Source organism: Cygnus olor, chromosome 5, assembly GCF_009769625.2.
Source record: "Cygnus olor isolate bCygOlo1 chromosome 5, bCygOlo1.pri.v2, whole genome shotgun sequence".
NCBI classification, from domain to species: domain Eukaryota; kingdom Metazoa; phylum Chordata; class Aves; order Anseriformes; family Anatidae; genus Cygnus; species Cygnus olor.
The window spans coordinates 56,677,625-56,696,739 of NC_049173.1; the positions used below are offsets into that span (position 1 = coordinate 56,677,625).

Genomic DNA, 19,115 nt, shown 5'->3' on the forward strand with positions numbered 1-19,115 from the left:
AGTAACAAAACTCCTTATAAGTTTTCCAGAGTTATATATATTATTTAAAAGACGCAGTAAATAAATAAATAAATCCCTGTACTTTATTCATGAAAAGATTTCATGGTAACTTCAAGAAGTGAAAACTCTTTTTTAGGGTAGGAAGTTCAAAGGTATAGCTGAGATTAAACGTGACAGATTGTTTTGAAAATACATGCTTTGAAAATCATGATATGAGGAACCTCTGTTCCCAGGGACTGTGAAGTACAAGCTCTGGGTATAAAAGCCATACGGGCTTTTACTTAGTCTGGGTATCTTTGAAACAATGCATGCTGCATCACCCAATACAGTCATCTGGTAAATATTTAGGTGGGGGTTTCATCCTTGGACAGGGCATCATATATGTTCATGCACATCATACATATCCCCTGAAAATGGACTTTTTACATCTTTCTAATATTTCTCCTGCAAATAGCAGGCTTAAAATCGTATTAAAAGTACTGGGCTTGTTGAAGTGCTTATTGAAGGGGAGAAGAATATTGAAAACTAAAGATATAAAAACAAGCCAAAGATCTTACCAGCAGGAAGAAAACAAAGGAAAACTAAGGAAAACAAGGGAAATGAAAAGGGTCAGGGACAGGGACAGGGACAGGGACAGGGACAGGGATGGCAAGGCAAGGCAAGGCACCACCTGTTCTGTTTATTTTTAATCACGCTGTTCTATGGTCTTACGTGACAGGTGAGAAAGAAGACTTTCTCGCACTGCACCAAGCAAATTAATATGCAGTGTAAATGGATCACAAAGCACACCGCGCAGTGGGGCCAGAATTTTTTGTTTGTGATCACAGGTGGGCAAAATTTCTATATGTCTTGTGTACTGTGGCACACAGCCTGGGAACAGGCATTCTGTGAGGGCATGTGCCTATGAACCGTGTGGGAATTTAAATCGATGTATTTTTACTCAGTTCTTCTCGAGAAAACAGCGCGTGCAAGTTGCCAGCCCAGGCGCAGGAGGGCAGGGCAGGAGGTGTTCAACCACAGCCTGCAGGCCTGGCCATCCCAACATGCCAGCACTGCTCTCATCATGGCCATGTCCCACCTGCGCCCCTACCGCTCCCAGATAATCTGTTCTTTGTGACAGGAGGGATTTCTCCGAGAAGGGTCAGGCACTGGTGTTGTACAGCACTGGTCTGGCTGATGGTGGAGGTCCGATGTAAGCAGACTTGCTGTACAAATATTTATTGCCCCTTTACTCATATATTTTTTTTTACGTCTCCTCTGCTGGAATAAGTGACCCCAGAGGTTAAAAAAAAATATATGGTTACTGTCCAAGGATATGGGACGTCCATGGAGAGAGGAGGATCTGGATTTCAGCTCTCATTCTGGCCACGGCCAAATATTGCCTTAAGGCCTGACCCTGCCATGCCAGGGGCATGCTCTGCATCAGATGTATCCCCTGTTTTGCTCTTTAAGCATTTAGAAGCTTCTGTCATGGGTAATCCTATTATGGAAGCTGGTTGCAGTTTAGTTTACTACTCAAAGGAATATTATTCATGTTGATGGGTCAACATGTAAGGAAAAACATTTTTATTTCTAATTGCTCACAGTACCAGAAACAAATCCCATAAACCAAAAAAAAAAAAAAAAACAAAAACAAACAATCAAAAAAAAAACTGCCCCTGAACACTCCTGTAGTGTATGGCTCTAAACACAAGTCAGTCACACTGCGTGTGAAGCTGTGGAACAGAATGAGATGCCAACAACATTTTCAGTCAGAAATATATTAAATGCCCCCTGTCCAGAAGACTGGATTTGATTTGATACTTGCTTCATCAAGATGTTGGACACAGCAGAAAGGCTGTGAAAAACAAGAGAGAAGGTATCATTTTGCTGCTGTATGAAGCCTTGGCGTACTCCTGACCAGTGTGCAGCTCTGGTGTTCACACCTCAGGAAAGTCCCAACGGAGCCAGAAAAGGGTCAGCAAAGTGACTAAAGGGATGGGGCAGCTGCGATGCCTGGTGAGGGGAAGGGAAGGCTGGGGCTGGGGTCTAATTTCACCAAACCCCAACAGTGACAGAGCTGGTGAAGGTGGCACTGCTATTCACTAAGCACTCAGTACCGGGCACCCCAACCAGCTATGTTTAAAGCAAGTGAGAGCAAATACATGGTGTTTAACAGACTTCTGTAACTGTCCTCTGTGGAGGCGGACGGTGTCAAATAAAGGGGGTTAGACAAATACCAGGACAATAAGTCCAGGAAGAGGTACCGAAAAGGGGCATCAGGATGTGCTCTCTGACATCCCCCTGCTTTGAAGGTCTGGGGGGACAAAGGGACGGCAGAGGGGCTGTGTCTGCTTGTACTGTCTGAACACCCAAGCACCGCTCGGTGCCTCCTTTGCACGGGACAAAGCAGCCGACAAGATCCAGTTGGGGAAGTTTCTAAGTTCGTATATTTTTATGCTTCCATCTTTCAGGGGGCACAAAATGAGGGTGAGCACATACACCCTGATTGCCGCCTGGAGCCACAAAGGTGTGTGCAATGTTGCTGATGGCTCCTGCTGCAGTCCTGATGCTGAGTGCTGCTACCTGTGCTGCCCTCTGCTATAAAAGCTGGAGGTGGGGGCACAGGTCCTGTTTGGCTGGGGGACTAGGGAATGTCTGAGTTTTAAGGTGTAGGGTGTAAGTCTGCCTTTCTCTTTAGAAGGGCTTTTCTGAGCTCAGGTTTTCAGGCTTTCCTTGCACGGGATCAGAAGAGAGCATGCTTCTGTGTGGGATGTGTTTGACTGCCTTTCTGCAAACAGGTATGCCAAACTAATGATGCTGGTGGTGGTGGAGTTATTTCTAGCATTTCTGCTGTTGTAAAGCTATGTTGTGTGCCATTGGTTTGAGAGGGAATTTGGCTTTCTTCTTTCCTGGGGGCCTTTGCTGATTTCTGTGACTTTAGTTGTGTTTTCTTTATCTTTTAGAGCTTTGCAAAGCTTAGCTTTACTTGTTCTGTTTCATGTCCCAGGTTCTTGGCTTTATGTGTCCTCCTTGCTATCTTTATCTGGTGTCTTGCTTCAGATGTCATCATTATTGATATGCTGATTTCACTTGTTTCAGAAAAATCTTGTAAAGAATAAAATGTGGTTTTCTAGGTGGATAAGCAATGGGAGAGAGTAAAGCTTTATTACTTTCACCTATTCCTCTTTCGGTTAAAAAAACGTACATAAAATTCATATATGAAGAGATAGTATGAAGTGTAGAGGGGAGAAAAAAGCTTTCTTTTCTAACTTCCATGGTGTTTGTTTTATGCTTATTTTAATTAATATGGAGTTGGTGCTCAATATCACTCAAAATGTGGGTGTGGAATTGATAATAACCTGACCCCAACATATCATGGGTGTCTCTGGTGAGGAAGTTTCTCTATGTGAGAGTAGGCTGTGCTGCAGGATTTTTAAGTAACTGGTGGTAGTGAAAGTAGAGGTGGTGAAATTTAATCAGCGTGAAAAGCAGACTTCATGTGAGTGTGGAAGGTTTGTGGTTTTAGGCCACAAAGGTATGGTTTGAAGCAAGATAACTATTTCAGTGTGATAGCTGGAGTATTTTTATTATCTTTCAAAGCTCTGTATGAAGGGCCTTTGATTATCCCCCAACAAGAAAAAGCAGAGGTCTTTCACTTGCAGGAACTGAATCCATGTTGGTTTTCATTTGATTTCCTGAACATCACTTTGGCTCATTCTATGTCACCTTGGTAAGGTGGGGATTTCTAGTAATGATTGTTGCACAAATTCAGTTGTGCTTCTCTGTTAGTGTCTGCCCAACAAGATGTTAAACTGAAAAATTCCTCAGCTACTCTATTACTGTGGGTTATGTACAACAGAATCCAGAACAGAGTTTTTTTCATTTTTTAGGTAATGCAATTAACATCATATTTGAAGTAAAGGCATGAAATGCTTTTGAGATAAGAAATGCTGTATATGTTGAATTAGCAGCAGCATCCCAGGCAGGTGGCCTGTGATGTTTCATTGTAGGACCGGGCAAGTGACTGACCAACTGTACCAAAAAAACAGGTTGAAAAAAGTAGATTCAGCTAAATGAGTGCGGTTTTTCAGATTGAGTGTGGTCTTCTAGTCCAAAGCAAATTCTTTGCAGTTAGGAGTCTTATCTGGTGCATATAGTATTCTGTTGACTTGGTTTAAAAAACAAAACAAAAAAAAAAAAAAAAAAAAAAAAAAAAAAAAAACTTGATCAGCTCCAATTCTATTTTCACTCAAAGGGAGCATTTGTTCGTGGCAAATGCAAATGTTTCTGTGCCAAGTCTTCATTTTATAGCCTTAAGTGTCCTGTGTGCCAGGTTTTTATTGTTAGAGTACCCAGAAGCTTTAAGCACACCTGTTGACTAATTTGAATTCAGCTCTTGTGATGGTAGTGTTTTCTTATTCCTTGCTAAGTCACTACCTGAAAGGATCAAATAAAGAGTATTTTGAGTTTTTTTAATGTTCCGAGGGAGGGAAGTAAAGGACTTGTCATTGCACCTTAAACAAATGATTCTTGCTTAAAATTTGTGAAGTTTGGGCAACAGCAATGCATGTGGAGCTCAAGTTGGGGTGAATATCATTGCCATTTTTTCAAGTTGTTATATTTAGGGTTGTAGTTAGGAATCGTCATAAAGTTTGTTTATCATCATGCAACACTTTGCATGCACTTGTACTGGCATCTGTGATGGCATCAACCTTGAAGGGAGGTTTCGTCAGTGTGAGTCTGAGTTTGGAGGGGGTCAGTGGTTGTCCACTTCAGAGCGCAATTTGTACTAGCCAGAAAAGCCCTATGCACTACTTTGCCCATCTTTTTTTCTTGAATTACAAGTGTATTACTCTACACTTGTTTTGGTGTGTGTATAGGTGAATTAAAACAGCTGGTTCATGATCCTATTCTTTATACTTCCACTTGTTCTCTTGTTCCTTTAAATAACTATAGTCAGGTTCATTTCACTTGTATTGACAATTTACTGCTAAATATGTACAGTTGCGAAATCACCATGTTGAACTGACAGAGAAATCACTTCCAGGCAGTTTTGTTTTCTGATGCGATTTGTGATTTATTTCAAGTACCAAAGTGTGTGTTTGAAAGAGCTTCAATTAGTAGCTCCAATTCCAGGTAATGCTGTGCTTGGAAAAGAATGATATGCAGGTTTCTGTCAGCTAATTAGCAGTATTCGTGAAAAATTCGTTTTAGTTAAACTACAAGATTTTATGCCTGGGTCTAATGTATACCATCATTAAATGACTTTAAAAAACATTTGAGTTTCAGTTACCAGAGGAATAAATTATGAGGGCACTTGGTACTGAAAATTCAAACCTGAAATTGTAGTTTGTATGAAGTGGAAGGTCAGGCATCCTCACAAGGACCTGGGTTGCTGCTTCTTTTGGTGTTCCCTTGCAGCCAGGACCAAGACCTTCTTCCTCTATGCTAAGAGCCTGACAGTGAAATAAGCGGAGGTCTTGTAACAGTTATGAAGGATTTCAAGTCTCCAGCATCCAGAAACACAAATGGACAGTCTCCTGACAGGCAGAGAAATTGGAAGTGTCTTGGTAATACTGTATAGCAATAGTAAATACCACCTGTCTCATGCTTCATTTGCTTTGCAGTAATACTTCATACAATTCACTGCATCTCTGTTTTAATACTCAAATATCCTTGTCCCCTTGTATATGTGATATAAACTTGACAGCTGAGAAGTTCACTTCTTTGGCTTTCCAACTTTACATACTAGCATTTAATGGACCTGAATTGAGTTTTTGCATTTTGGGGAAAAAAGTGGTGGAAAAGAAATGCTGCTGTAGTTCATTGCAATAACACATGCTGTAATTTTTATTTGCATCCTTGAGTAAATAACTGCATTTGTAGCCTGAGTACATTATGCTGTATAGGAATCTAGTTAGTACTTGGTGTATAATAACTCTGCTTAAAGAAATGCCTTGTTTCAGAGATTGAGACAATGAGATTACATATATGAAAATGCTTCAAGGCTGAGATAAACATGGAACAATTCCCCTGAAGCAAGTGGCTTCATAACCTGAGGAAGAAACAGTCTTTAGGACTGATTTGTTCTTTAGGTGTACTCTAACTGGGCTGACCTTGCTATTGGAGATGTTGGACAGGTGAATCCTGGAGAGGCTCTAGGTGGGACAAGAGCAGAATTAGAGAGGATGCCTGGGGGAATATCAGAACATTGTTTGTGTGATAGTCAGTTAGCAGCTTGCTGCTGAGCTGTAATCATACTTAAGTATCAGAAAGCACCTCTTCAGAAGGGATAGAGTAAGTTTTGGGGTGATAAATGGGCATGGTCTGTGTTTTCCATTGGTGCCCTTCCTGTGCATTATGCTGTTCCATGCAATTTTAGCAGATGGATGGATAAATCTGTTGTAGATATGGACAGTATCTGACTTTAGCTCTGAAATGGAAGAGGAAACAGGATTCAAATAATCCCAGATGCCAGTTTGCAGTCTGAAGCCTTGGAATGCTGAGTCTTGTAATTGCTCAGGTGCTCTGGGATGGGTGTTGAGCAGACTGCTGGTGATAATCAGCTCTGTGATAGGGTGCTGCTGGCATGGGCAGCTGCTTCTCATTTGGGCATCTCTGAGAAACCTGTCTGTTGATACTTTGTCATGGGTGCTCAAATACTTTCTAGACGATTGTAACCCTTTGTTCCCACCCCAAAGGAGTTGCTAATCATGGCATGAGAAGCTCTTTATTTGCAGCATGGAGACTCTGGTCCTCCTATTTCCACAGAGAACCACAAGGAAATGTGTGACAGAAGTCAATAATTTATAGCTTGGTAGTTCAGAAAAGAAAGTAGGTCAGCTCATTGCTTCTCTCCCCTTCAAAAGTGCTCCTTTTTAAGGCAGTGCCTTTTCTTTCAGGGATCAGAAACCGTTTTCCTGTGCAGCCAAGCAATTTTTCCTAATAAACCAGTTAGACATCATTATTTTGTATTTCCAACATATCCCTGAATTACAGTAATAAGCATTTTTAGGTATGCTGGGAAATTTTTCATCTTCTGTTGCTCTAAAGGTATTAATAGAATCATGGGTCTGTGAAGCCTCAACAGACTGAGGACTTCTTCCTGCATCTATTACCTCATCTGATCTGATGCAGGAGTGTTTGCTTCAACCTCTGCTGCTAGGAGACTCGTCCTTCATTTTGTTGATGAATAGAAACTCCCAACTAATTTCCAGCGAAATTTTGTTATGGCTAGTTTTAACTTTTCTTGTATGACTTCTGCCTCTGTTTAGAATCCCTTCTCTAATCAATCTTTCCATTGTTACTATGTGAGGTTGGGATCTATATTTTATCCATTTATGCAATGTATGCTTTAATATTGGGAGGGCAAGGTAAATGGTAAATTTTCTAAGTGTAAAGCTTAATTAAATTTTATGTTTCAAATACGTTTCCTCTCTCACCAGCATCTTGAAATGATATTTCAATGGCATTTTAATGGCTGTTTTATATGTACTGTGAGGGAAAGGAATAAATAAGTTATTGATGATCTCTGGATGCTGCTTTTGCTGTAGCGACTAACCAGAAGACAAAGAATAGAAGGAAAGATCAGAACAAAGTGTGACAATTAGAGATTCAAGGCAAAAACTTCAAGTCTAACGCTGTTGTAGAATCACACGTGCCTATGGTTATGTCAGTAAAAATATCAATGTAAGGTCTTATGACAAGGTAACATTGAAAGGAATGGTTGGTGCTATTGTACCAGAACTTGATAATTTCTTTTGCAGAGTCCTCCAAAGGGACTCTGCAGCCCTAATCCATTAAAATGAGCCACTAAAAATGCCTCTAGGTTATCTTCATGTGTATGCATGTCTGAATGACTTGTACAAGGAGTCTGTAATCCTGTTTTTTATTGTATAATACTTAGTATCTATGTAAATTGTGTAACTTTATGGTTTTATAGGGTGTTCACATGCTGTTGCTCAGTTTTTAGAGTAGAACTATTCAACTTGAATCTCTTCCTATTTAGTCTGTATTGCATCTACTTAACGCTTCAGTGATATTAAAACATTTCAGATTGTCTCCTTCGGTGAAAGGCAGTGTTCCTCTGGAGTACATGCCTTAAAGACTGTTGCATGCTTTTGTGTTAATGCTCAAGGCAACAAAGGGAAGTTGGAGGGAAAGGAATTAAATAGCATAAAATATTTCTGTTTGGTTAGGTAGTTTAAAGCAGAAGAAATTGTTGTAATTGCTTTTTTTACTGTAAATGAAATGTTACAACAGTTCTTGGAGGGGTGTATAACATGATCTGTATTGGTGGAGATGAGCGTTCAGGGAGAGGCTGCAGTGCACACCCAAGGTTTGTGATGAATCAAAATCACTGAAGGTGCATCTTGCAGGGTGTCAGCTCATGCTTGCCTACTTCTTGGGACCCATAGAAGATTTTTCTGTCAGCTTGTTACTACTCTCCTCCAAAAGGGGAGCTTTCTTTAAAGAAATCTCTGGCAAGGTGAAGTTTAACTTGGTTTTATGTGAGAAATTCTGAACCTTCTGGGGTTGGTAACCTAGGGTTATTGATGCTGTCAGCCTGGTGTTTCTGAAGGGTTTTTCATGTTTTTTTTCAGCTCCTAAGTGAGCTGTTTTGTTCTGTGTTGAAAATTAGCATTTAGAGTTTGGGAAGCTTGGAAAGCTACTAGCCTGCCCTATGTGACATGTTCTGCTGACCAGTTGGGTTCATATCGTGGGGTCTGGGACTTGCACTTGTTAAGTTGGATGGGGGGCATTAGAGTTTGTACCAATGCTTACTTGAGAGTTCTGAAATGACTTGTCAGAGGGATGTTATTGTGACTTAGTGCTATATTAAGACCCCTTCTTTGTCAGCATTTTTTACAATCCTGAATTTATCCCAATAGTTCTTTTCTCTTTTTGTTGTAGCAAAATTGCTTATGTTACTAGTTTCCATGGAAACTGTTTGGCTTCTTCACAGCTCAAATGGTAGATGAAAGCCCCATACAGGTAACCTTTGCAGAGCTTAGTCAACTCCTCATTTTGCAGTAAAAAAAAAAAAAGGCTTAGTGGCTCTCGGGAGGATCTCTGTTTGCTTGTTTGTCAGAGCTGCAGAAGACACCTGCCATGTCGTTCTCCAGAAGTCCGGTCTGTGACTGACACTGCCATGGACCACCTTGTGTCTTTGTGCCTGTATGGTTATGCCTTCTGAATTTGTGTTATAGTGGCCAAAAGTTAAGTGCTCAAAACTCTCCAATCAGTACTGGGTTCTACATTATGTTAAGTACAATTACTACTACTGAAGTCTTTTACAAAATAAATATTAGTCTGGGGCTGCTCACAGGAAGAATGATTTGAATCCTGAATGGAAATATGAACGAGCAGATGTCTTGAAACAGGATTTTGATTTTGGTAGTTGTCAATTCCTGTTCTTTGTATGAGATGTGTAAATCAGAAGCTAATGCAGTCAGGTTAATTGGGGAGTAAGTGAGAATAATTAACTTAGATCAGTGCGAGTAGCATTGGTATTTGAACTGAAGTGTGAAGCCATGTCTCAGGTGGCCTCCCACCAATACTTTTGATGAAGAAGTTTAAAAAATTGTTGCTTTATAATTTCAGGTTGAAAACCAAACAGTATTTCAATTAGTATGCATAAGCTATCAAGTGTATTGGGTGTTCAGGTGTCTCACATGATGCTGGGGTAATGGTTAAAGAATCCAATGCTCTTTGTTCTTTTGTAGGCTTAGGCTTTCTTTATGATAATTCTACAATAAAGGGCTCTTCTCAGAAAGATGGAAATTCCTCAGAATAGCAAGTGGAAGAGCCTGTATCGTAGGGGCGTGTGTAGGAACTGATATTTCAGCTTGTAGAAGATAGGTTAATACTGCGAAAATGTAGGAAAAAAAAAGTTTTTGAAGCTTGACTAAATCATTCTAATAGGCCTAAGAAAAAAAAAGGGGGGTTGACATATTTCTCTGCGGTTACAATGGAAAAAATGTTGATTTTTCCTGTTGTGAAATAATTCTCATGAGAATACATGACCAGTTTTGCTTCAAGTATTCTTTAATGTAAAAGTATGGAAACGACTTCTTTTTTGCTTAATATCCAGTTATTACACAGGCTAGTTGCCATGCTGCTTTTACAAGGTTTTTTTCCACCTGAGTTTTGAATATTCTTAGAGATGGAGTGATCTATACAGTTTGCCCCAGGTGATTTTATTTAACACTTCACAACAGAGTGAACTCATTTCATACCTGCTTTTTTACTTTTGTAGTAGGACAGAATCATCAGCAATGTAAAATGAAATGGTCCAAGGAACTGTGATGTGTTGCACCTTGATATATAAAGCTTAGTTAAGGTACTCAAAGTTTAATTTACTGGAATTAAATATCTTTGTCTAGTTGGAAACTATATATTGTGGTGTAGTTCTCATCTATTTATTTGATGTACAATGAAGGAAGATGTGTGTTTTACTATTGAACTTGGTCACCAATACTCCTTCTCATCCTAAATTGTGTTCAGGAAAGGAACTCCTTAAACATATTAAGCCATGTATTTGTTTTCCACCAGTTCATTCAATGATTATTCACCTTGTCTTGTCAAGGGGTATCAAGGCTAAGAGTGCTATAATTTTCTTAAAATGTCAGATGTGTTCAACACTAGCCTCCTGTCGTGATATAGGACTCAGGTAAATATCTTCCATTTCCTGGGGCTTCATGTGTCTCTAGATGGAAAGGTTGTGGAGCAAATGCTGCTGGAAGCAAGTTCAAGCTGTAACTGGGAACAGGACAGATTGAACATTGCATTTCAATTTACTGATGATAAATTTCACCTGTCCTGTCAGATTTAAACCTGGAAGAGCTGTAGATGTTGTATGCCCTGGCTTTCTCTAATGCCTTTGACAAGGTCTTAGAGAATCTTGATAGCCAGAGTGGTGAGATAGAGGTTGGCTAGCAGACTTAAAGGGTGAATAGAGAGTTGGTTAGGCTCCACGGGGCTGTAAACAGGAGTAGAATGGCAAGGCAGTATTTGTTCATCTCCCTGCAGTGTTTCTGGAACAGCACCCGCAGTCCTGTGTTGAGTTTGGTTGTCCCCACAGGGAGGCTGACATAATGGAGCAAGTCCAGCAGAGGGCCACCAAGATACTCGGGGGCTGGAGCAAATTACACACGGGAGTCTGAGAGAGCCGTGCTTCAGCGAGAGGAAGAGAAAGGTAGGAGTGACCTTAGTGTAATATGATGAGAGATGAGGAATACAAGTTCAAAAATGGGAAACTGCTGTTGGATACCAGGTTCTCTTAACTACAAGGGTGCCCGGACAATGGAGCAGGCTGCCAATAGAGTCTCAGTAGCTCCCTCCTACATTCAGATCTTAGCCAAGTGACTGCTTGTACAAACACTGGAGGTCACACCAAAAGTGACATCCAAGGATCCTTTCCAGCCTAAATTATCCCAGAATCCATACAAGTGGAACAAAAAAATCATCCCAAACACCTATAAAAAGTTTGTTTTTGTTCCTGCTTTAAGTGGGGACATCATAGGAAGCTACTTGGTGCCTAGAGAAATGTGATGATTAGTCATGTCACTGCTTGTGCTGCATTTTTTATGTTGAATTGTAAAATGAACACAGATTTTTGAGGGAAATGTTACTGAAGCTGTTTTTCCCTCCATTCAGTACTCTGCAGTAAAGAAGTCTCTAATTTGGGTTATATTTCCACTGAGATTCTGCTTTGTTTCGGGAGCTGTGTAGTAGAACAAATGTCCTTGAATTTTGGAAGGCCTCTGGGCTAATCATTTGTGTTGCATCTCTGAAATTGAGACTAGCGCTGAAAGTGGAAGTGGTTTATATTCCTTTATTTTTGATGCAGGACTGAGATGTGGAACATATCCTCCTTTCTCACCCAGTGAGCTCGTAAAATGCATGTCTGTTTGGCAATTACGGTGTAAAGAAGTATGTGTTCTGAAGTGTTTTGGGGAAATCCTGTTAGTATTTGTTGAAATGAATTGCAGAGAACTTTACCTGATATCTGCCACTTAATGAGTAGTCATTGCTGGGAATTGGATTTTGGTTTGTAGTAAAAAATTAGCATTGACAACTGTAGTGCTTTGAAGTAGAAAATGAGTGTTCTGTGTAACGTAGATATTCTGGAAATTTGTCCTTTTGGCATTATTTAATGACTAAGCAGTTTGAAAGAACAAATATGGTTAACTTGACAACTTGCTCTTTCAGTCATTTCTATCTTTATAGAAGAAACTAGGGCTTAATGTTGGATTAACTTGCCTTGAAAATTCAATCCAACTGCTATTGTTAATACCAAACTTGTATTTGAGTTTGGTGTTTTGTATACCAAACTTCCCAGCCTGGCAAGGTACAATGAGTAGTTAAATTAGCAAGTTTGAACTGAAGAGCTACTATTTAAATGTCCTTCAATTAAAGACATGAAATGTTTCAATTTACCTTATATGCTTATTTACGAATAAAACTTTCTTCGGCTCCCAGAAAACTGTTTCTCTTAATCAGCCCTCTTGTGATAATCTTGTGATAATCATGGCTCTACATAGGCAGGTTACTATGGTTAAGTTATTAGGTGGCTTATCAAAATGTCCAGTACACAAGCTGCCACAAGAGCAGATTGCATTTCACTGATTTGCCAGCCTCTAGGGGTTAGTTAAATCTAAAACTATTGGATATTTAAATAATAACATTGTATGGATAATTGACCCGCTTACCCAAAAACTCTGTAATGTTGACCACAGAGGTTTGTGTTTTCTCCATGTTTCTTGTTCTACCATGTTGTGCTAGAGGAGGTGGGGGGTGAACCACAGTAAGTCTACTTGTCTTTGAGAAGCTTGCTTTTTGTCCCATAGAATTTGAAAGGTCCATCTTTGGTTGAAAAACCATTTCAGGAAAAGATCTATTGTTCTTCTTAGTAGGTAATTGCGATTAAATGAGCACTTGAGAGAAGGCTGCTTTAATGCATTTTCACACAGTCTACCTGCTGCAAGATGTTACCTTGCTTTTTACACTCATCCATGATAAGTACCCTTAGAGTTGAGAAAAATAAGTTGAAAACTTCTTCACTAGTTATAATCATTATTCAGTATATGAGCTGATATGATTTAAAGGAAATGCCTTGATATTGCACAATGTAGTCATTCATTCTTTTCTGCTGCTTAGTAAAAAATAGTTTTTAAAAATAATTTGCATAAAACAACTGAGCAACTATGTACCTAGTATGTGTCTGTCTTTTTTTTTCAACTTGGCTTCATGAAAGAACAGCAACTGAGAATCTTGTTTTTGTTGTCTGAAAGTATGTTGGTGTTGTGACAGGTCTTTAAACAGAAACGGAGTATCTATGAATACTTAAACTTAATGATCAGTCTGAGGAGAGAATCTCTAGGGAGACACTGTCATTTCCTCAGTAAAAGATTTGGGGTGGGGGAAGAACAGTATATAAAAGTGTTCTTATTCTAAATGTTTAGAAGAAACCTTATTATGCTGAATAGTCTTGCAGCTGTGGTGTTCATTGTAGATGTGGGAAGACCTTGAGGTTACAAACACTCCAAGAATGAAGTCTGAGAGGAGTCAGAAATGGATGTTGACTGATTTGTTTTGATTAAGAAAGATATTTGGTTATTCAACTCCTGGAAGAAGTTAATACTGAACCAGTATTTTACTTGAGGTTCTATTTTACTAGCTATCCATGCAAGTTTAATGCTTTTTCGGAATGTCTGGGCAAGATGATTTTCCAAGACTTGGTTTCCCATTCAGTAGTAACCAGTAGAGATGTGGAGGACAGGACAAGTCTTTAAGAGTGAAGAAGATTGTCAGAGGAGAAGATGACTGTGCTGTCCCACCTGAGGGGAAGAAGTGTAGTTATAGTGAATCACTTAGCCGTTTACACATTTATTCTGGAAAGGGAGATTCACACTGATGTTCTGGTGACGGAGCTGATGTGTGAAAGCTGCCTGTCTCAGCACAGACTTTCCATATGCATTTGCCATGTCAATCAAATCCATTTCATTATCTTAAGCACGTAAATATTGAATGCTCAGGACTAGGGATATAATAGGCTTTTACTCTACTTTCATAATAGATGTGAGATAAATCAGAACTGTGAATATTAACTTGGAATAATTCCCCTAAAGGGGAATGGACTTGGTCCAGTGCTGTAGTTCCTATAGAAATTGCAAAGACAGTAATTTGGCAGTGAGTTATTTTACTTGTTTTTTGAACTAAAATTTTTCGAAGTGGCCCTGTTTGTGTAAATTCACAGGAGCTATGTCAAAGCAACTTTTGCTATGTGTGAAGTTGAAATCACTTTTTCTGCAGGTAGCTGCTAGATGACAATTTGTATGAATATTGTTTTGCATTTCTTCACAGGAGATCAAGTACACCAGAAACAAGCTGACTGTATTGTGGCTTGCATTTTTGAAGTCTGGACAAGCTTGAAAAAGCTGTCTCAGGTAGTTCTGTGCAGGAGCAATTTTAGTACAGAGCCTCATGCAAGATTTCATTTCCTTCAATTTCTAACAATGATTTGTAGAGCATTTAGTAGATGATCTGAAAGAAATGCTTTAATCACATCACTGGAAACCAGGAAAACAGGGATGACAACGTGGCATCTAAAAAGCTAAACATACAGGCTGTGATGACTTGAAAGACACTTGCTTCATTCATTGAAGAAATGTGTAATCACTTGCAGAAGTGGAGACAGGGCCCTGTTTTGGAAAAGTAATTGGAGGGGTTTGTGACTGCTTGAGGTCCTTAAAAGCTCTCGCTGTTCTCTGCCTCTTGCTGTAAATATTTAACCGTGCACTTCACCTTCTGGAGAAACTGTTTCTGTGGTGACTCTTCTGGGCTAAGCCTCAACAAGGGGTGGAGGAGGGTGCGTGTTGTTAATGCAAGTGTTGCAGGGTGTCTGAACAGCTGGCTTCACTGCCCACAGAGTATTTATGAAGTGGGTCACTTTAAACCAGGAATGTTGTTCTGAGCCCTTTCTGCAGGGGTCTGTCCTAGATACACTTCACTTATAGAAAATATTACTGTCAGTGAATTAAGTGGATGAGGGACCAGGAGCTTGCTAAATTCACTGGCAACACAAAATGGACAAAATTTACAACTCCTAACAAGTACGCAAAAAATGGCCTTAAAGAAAAAGAGGGGGGGTAATGTTATTTAAAGTGGAAAAAGCTGCTACACATTTCATACTGAGATCAGATTGAAATGATATCTGCAGAATAATCTAAAAGCCAAGTGTATATTGGAAACGGTGAGTGCTTCCTTTTATGTGTTCTTTGAGCTCCAAGGAATAACTTAACTGAAAGAAGGTCCATATTTTATAGGGAGAAAGTACTTCAAAACCAGCACAGTAATAGTATATTTCCTCAGACTCAAATCTTGCATAAGAAGTATCCTAATATCTTTTCTAAAATATTTGTAGTAAATGAAAAGAAAAGCAATTCTGTTCATTGGTGTGAGAAGGAAAATGGTAAGATGAAATATTTTGCAGACATTGTCAGAATTCAGTTCATTGCAATGCCTTGGGGTTGAAAGGGTAGAAACAGTTCCTCTGCTTACAACAGAGTAAGTTGCAGAGTAAAACTCTCAAATGAAAATGAGGTTATGGACTCTACAGAGGAGTGGTACTGGAGCTGATAACAGTACTATCTGATAAATACAACACGTAGGTAAAAATCAAAATACTTTGTTAGTCTTGAAACTGATGTGAATGGAAGTTTGTGCTTTTAGTGTTTTTGAGGAGCAAATTTGATAGATACTAGTGGGAAATGAGAAGCACGGTTGGGTTTTTCAAGTATTAGATGATGGAAAATACTGATTGTTCTCAAGCAAGACAATGGCTCAGAAGGTGAATTGCTACTTGAATTGTTTTGGACCCGCAGTCTAGTCTGCTTGTCAACTTCCTTATCAACATGCATATCTTAGGTGTACAAAGCTGATAATTTATCTTCATATTAAACCTTAATGGCATTGAAGAAGTGCAAGTTGCAAATAAGAACAATATTTTAAATGTGGTAAGCTTCCTAAAATACAGGCTAAGACAACTTCTGTTAAAGGGCACCAAGGTAATACCTTGTTAACTAGGGAAACAAGGTGAGGTCAGTGAAGTTCCTGGTAAGGAACCAGTGTTTTGCTCGTGTTCAGGATACGGATTAAAAGCACATCCTTGACTATTTCTTAGGGAGGGGGAAAAAAAGCAGTCTTACATATCGATTGCCACGTTAATTGGAGATGTCTTTGAACCCCATCATAAAGCTTTGTATTTTTCTTTTCACAGTGTTTTTTCAGGTCATAGCAGGTCATAGCTAAGATGTATAGTTCTCAAAATGATTAAGTTTTTAGCTTGGTATTGTGGTTATTTTGATGTTACTTTATTGCATCAGTATTTGTTAAATTGTATTGTTTTTCTGCAGTATGTTTTACCCTTGTAAGATGAGTGCTTGCCCAAAACAAGCAATAATGGAGCGTAGATATACCTTTAGCAATTCAAATCAGATGTGGGAAATCGAGTACAGTCTAACCTGAACTGATTTTGGCCACTTGAAGACTCCAGGCATTTAAGGATATTGAGGATAAATCCATGTATTCCCTATATATTTGTTACGTGTGGTTCCAAGCTGTAGTTGTTGGCCAGGTTAGAAGGAAAATGTCAGCAGACCACACTGTGACTGAGAATTAACAGGGATGTATGCGTAAGAGCCAAATGGGGGGAAAAGCTGCTTGATTTTCTTTTTAGATCATGAGATCATAAAGCTTATTAGGACCTAGTATTGCAGAATACTATAATTGCAGAACTAGATGCTTTTTTCTGTGCTTCTTTCAATCATTTATAACGACCATGACTCTTAATGATATAGAAGAGATCCTTTGTCATCCTGATGTCTCTGCCACACTAGTTTCTATTTGTAGGAGTTAACATAAGATATACCAAGGCTGTTGACCTAGAGAATAGGAGAAATTGCATAGTGTGTTCCTAGAAAATATAGCAAATCTATCTAAACACCTGATAGTCTTGATTGATTTCTTACTGTGTTCTGAAAAAAATGTGCTATAATAATCATATGTTGATGAATATATTCTTATTAGCGTACTTTTGACATGTAGGATATTGTATGATTGAAATGCAACTTTCTGCTTGGAATATTATTTCCATAAATGAAACATGACTCAGCTTATTGGAAATGATGTTATTTAGGAAACTCAACTAAATATTCTACTTCTGCACATAACTGCCAAGTTTAAAAGAGCTTCAATAGTTTAGAAACAGTTGGAGAAAAAAATTGACTTTTCTGTAAGATTGACAAGATAGCAATTCATTGCATTTCAAAAAAACGTTGATGTTTAGGTATTAGTTTTCAAGGAACAGTGTAAACTTTGCTCACCCGAAGGAATTCATTTCCACTTCCTCAGCAGGGGTTCAAATTTTTACCTATTGTACCTACTTTATTTGGAGAAGTCTAACAAACATGTCTTTTAATGCCAACACCATACTGCATTTTGTCCACCCAGTGATAATCCTAACTGGTAAAACAATGAGATTTACAACAGTCATGCCTGTATGCACAGACTTGCTTTAGTCTATTGCAAATGGTGAATCGCTAATCTACCTTCAGATGAAGGGTCCATCTGATCCACAGAGGTGCATACGGGATGTCTTTGCTTTATAAGGACTTAATCAAAATAAATGTGAATTGTCAAAGGAGGAAGAGATAATTCCTTTCCTCTACATGTCGTATTTGTAAAGAATCAAATGTAAAATACCCCTCTGCAGGTAAGCGAATGCTTCATATCAAGGTGGAGGACCAGAGTTGTCTGTTAACAATGCTCTCAGTTGTCTTGTACAGCTCTACCAACAGGTGAGTGGAAGAAGATCAAGTGCCTGTGGCGCTTGGAGGGGGGTGGGGGCAAGTGTTCTTAGTTTGAATAATATCAGCCTTAATTCATGACAACTTCAACATCCTAAGATGTTCTCTCAAGTACTTCTGTAGATACCAGTTAAATGCTTCATCTAGCTTTTATTTTTCACAATTACTGCAGGTGAAAAACAGTACCAGCTTTAAGAAGAGCAGTCTTCCATTGTCAACAGCCTTTGAGAAGTACTGAAGTAAATTGACACCTCAAGCCTTTCTTCCTCACTTCCAGCTGTTAGACATGTGAATGCTTTGGTGTTATGTGGTATGTGCTTACTTACTAGCCAGCTGTGCTGTAAATTGCAAAATAACATCCTGAAGTATCTTCATTGACAAAGTAGAATATGGAATAATGATAAATATCAATATACACTGAAATATGATGAAAATGAATCTGGTAGCAAAAGCAGTTGCTAGCTTGGAAGATGGGGTATGGTGTCACTAAATGAGAAGAATGGTACCTAATGCCAGTATCTTTGGTGCTATGAGAAGTGCATATGTAAGCCAGCTGAAGAAATACGCTGTTTTGCAGTGTGCGAGAGGATCGGTAAATGTCGTGCACTCTCCAAGAACTCCAAGTGCGCTGCAGAGGAACTGCTGCTCCTTGTCCAGGCAGTGATACTTGGCTTGAGTATTAGCACTTGTTTAGTTCTTTCTGTTGCCCGTAGTGTATTCCTTGGTGGCTGGATTTAAGCTTGCATGAATAGATGATTGCTACTTCCAAATTTCTGCCATGTGGTTGCAAATGACTAAATATTTTGTAGGGGAGATGGTTGGAGTTTGTTGTTGGAACTTGTAATGGAGAACAAGAATCTATATAAGCATCCTTTTTGTGGGAATGGTGAAAACCCTTAATGACAAAACTTTCTGTAACTTGATACATTGCTTGGGTTTGATTAGAGTTGGCTCACTTATGACAGTGTTTATAACTTCAGGTTATTTAGTAAATGCTAAGCTTTCAACAGACTGAGGTTGCTAATATCATCTTATTGTAGAAGATGTATTTTGTTTCTACCAATTCTTTTGTTTAATATACTGAGTCAGGTGATGCTATGGCCAAACCTTATGAGGTGAATTCAAAATGTCTACATATAAAATACTAGCAGGTGTCCTTTAACTGTCAGCTAAGAACTAAGTGCTGTCTGAGTCTGTGGATGGATTTCTCTGTATCGTATAGGTCTTTATAATGCAACTGTAAGCCCTGTAGTTTAAATGCAT

The 19,115-nt window shown here is 39.0% G+C and overlaps 1 protein-coding gene across 2 annotated transcripts in view; it reads left to right on the forward strand.

Annotated features, from left to right (window-relative positions):
- The first annotated feature begins 2,626 nt into the window (after window positions 1–2,626).
- The window catches only part of ANO3 (anoctamin 3), a 264,589-nt gene continuing 248,100 nt past the window's right edge, over window positions 2,627–19,115 (forward strand). Inside the window, exons 1-2 of one of the 2 annotated variants that reach the window (XM_040558403.1) lie at window positions 2,627–2,780; window positions 11,066–11,179. Coding sequence is in view for 1 of the 2 variants with exons in the window: in XM_040558402.1 (XP_040414336.1) it covers window positions 2,738–2,780 (43 nt within the window). In the remaining variant the exon portion in view is untranslated. The remainder of the gene's footprint in view (window positions 2,781–11,065; window positions 11,180–19,115) is intronic. The other variant, XM_040558402.1, reaches the window with a different exon arrangement.